The 2,858-nt window shown below is 13.7% G+C and overlaps 1 protein-coding gene across 1 annotated transcript; it reads left to right on the top strand.

The window, feature by feature from the left end:
- On the top strand, positions 1–264 carry BO79DRAFT_154810 (uncharacterized protein; the record flags this gene model as incomplete). The annotated part of the gene is made up of 1 exon (XM_025678761.1): positions 1–264. A coding segment is annotated over one exon (264 nt), but the record flags the coding sequence as incomplete, so codon positions are not given.
- Positions 265–2,858: the final 2,594 nt, after the last annotated feature.

Genomic DNA, 2,858 nt, shown 5'->3' with positions numbered 1-2,858 from the left:
CTAAAAAAAAATAATCTATTAGAAATAGTTTCTTTTTATAAAATAATTTTAAAAGAATTTAAAACTACCCATGATTATATTATTAAAAATCTGAAAAAAGAATTTATTATATTTAATATAATTTTATTTACTTCTCTTATTTTAATAGTAAAAAAATCTGGAAAAAGATTATATCTGTATATTAATTATCAGAAATTTAATATTTTAATTTATAAGAATCTTTATTTTATTTTTTTAATTAATAAAATAATAAACTGTCTCTAAAATATAAAGATATTTATAAAATTTAATATTTACTAAGATTTCCACTGTATTTATATAAATTTTAAATCTAAAGATTTAACTATTTTCTAAATCTGTTATAAAATTTTTAAATATTAAATATTATTATTCAGATTTATAAATAGACCAGTAGTTTTTTAATATCTTATTAATAAGATTCTTATAGACTTCTTAGATAAATTTATTATAATATATATAGATAATATATTAATTTTCAATAAAAATAAGATAAAATATAAATTTTATATTTATTAGATTCTTAAATATCTTCAAGCAGCTGGATTTTAAATAATAATTTATAAATATAAATTTTATATAATAAAAATTAAATTTCTAGATTTTATTATTACTATTACAGATATTTAGATTAATCCTATAAAAACTGCTGTAATTATAAAATAATAATATTTAATTATTATTAAAAAAATCTAATTATTTCTTAGATTCTGTAATTTTTATTAATATTTTATAAAAAATTATAGCTAGATTACTAAATTTATAAATTAACTTATTTAAAAAAATATTCTATTTACTTGAAACTAATTTTATAAAATAATTTTTTAAATTTTAAAGTAGGTCCTGATATCAATTTCTATATTAATTTATTATAATTTATCTAGATTTATATATATTAAAACTAATATAATTAATAAAATAATTATAGAAATCTTTTACTAGCAGATTAAAAATATATAATATCTTGTAATCTACTATTTAAAAATTATATTTTTATTTAAATATAATTATAATATTTATAACAAGAAAATACTAGTTATTATATATATTTTTATAGAATAAAGAGCAGAACTGAAGAGTTTATAATAATTTAAAAAATTTATAATTTTTATAAATTACTAAGCTCTAGAATATTTTATAATTATAAAAAAATTTAATATTTAGCAGGCCTGCTAGACAAAAATATTATTTTAATATTATTTTATTATTAAATATTAATTAGAAAAGAATAATATATTAGCAGACTATCTTATATAAAAAAAAACTAATTTAAAAATAACCAGTAACTACTATTACTAAGTATTATTAAAATCTGAATTTTTAGAATCTGGTATAACTTCTAATTTAATATTAATAATTTTTATAAAATAAAATCTTTATATTATAAATTATATTCTAGAAATGTTACAGGACAAGCCCCTACTAGAGGACTCAGCTAACCAGCCTTATTGCCGCCTGCTGACTAAACATAATATATAAAATCTTAGAAACTTTGAGACCCTGTTTTAAACAGCAGTTATTTCTTCTTATTTAATAGATAATATACTCTTGGAACTAAGAAGCAATCTCTAATATTAAAAATAACTTTTAAATAAATCTACAGTATAGAATCCGACCATATAACTAATAAAATTTAATAAAATAAAATAAAATAAAATAAAAAAATAATAAATAATATAATATAGTTATAATTTTTTACTGACCTTATTAATAGACTAGAGAGAACTAAATAATAGATAATAAATTAATAAAATTATTACTAATAAGTTTAACAGAATAAATACAAATAACTAAACTAATATATTACTAAGTTATAAAATATTATTAATATTTAAGCTGTAAGTAATATATCTTATAATATTATTATTTTTTTCTTCTAGTATACAGTCCAGTAACTAAGATTTATATATCTAGAAATTAAACTCTTTAATAAATAAGATAAAAAGAATTATTTTAAATTTAAAATATATTTATAATTTAAATTTTTTATAAATTTAATTATATATCTAGATAATGCATCCCGGGTGGCTTATATATTTAAATAACTAGAAAAATTATAAAAAAAAATTTTATTATAATACTAAAGTATAAACAGTATAGTTATTTATAAGAAAATAATAAAAAAATTAAATAAAATTTATAAGAATAAGAATTAAAAAATAAGAATTTTAAAAAAATTATACTCTTTCTGACAAGATAATAAGAGTTTTAAAGATTTTTTAAGAAACTTTAATATTATCTTAATTTAGATAGATAATATAACATAAAAAAATATTTCTAAAATTATAATATTAGAAAATTTAATTAATTATATATTATTATAAATTATTATCAGCCTGGAAAAGAGTCCCTTTTATAAAAAATATTATAATTAACTTTAATAATATAGTTATGATATAAAATAAATAATATTTAAAAAAAAATATTAAAATTATTAATAATATATACAGACTTATAATTCCTGTATAATCTTAATAAATAATATAGAAAATATTATAAATTAGAAATATATTATCTTAATAATAAATAATAAAAGATAAAAATATATAGTCTAGTTTAAAAGTCTGAGTTAATATAATTCTTATTTTATTAAATAGATTTTAATTAAAGAATTATAATAAAGAAAGAAAACAGACCTCTATTTTTAATATAAAAAAAATAAATATCTAATTAAAAATTATTATTAAAAATCTATATTCTAACTTTTAGTCTAAATAATAATTACAGAGTATAGAAAATACTTAGAAAAAAAAATTATAAATAATAAATAAAATAAAAATTAAAAAAAAAATAATTTCTGTATAAAGTCACAGACAGAGACTTTTAAATAAAAAAAATTA

Source organism: Aspergillus costaricaensis (assembly GCF_003184835.1).
Source record: "Aspergillus costaricaensis CBS 115574 unplaced genomic scaffold BO79scaffold_28, whole genome shotgun sequence".
Lineage (NCBI taxonomy): Eukaryota > Fungi > Ascomycota > Eurotiomycetes > Eurotiales > Aspergillaceae > Aspergillus > Aspergillus costaricensis.
The sequence above is the reverse complement of the archived record's forward strand: the minus strand, read 5'-3'. Positions and strand labels throughout refer to the sequence as shown.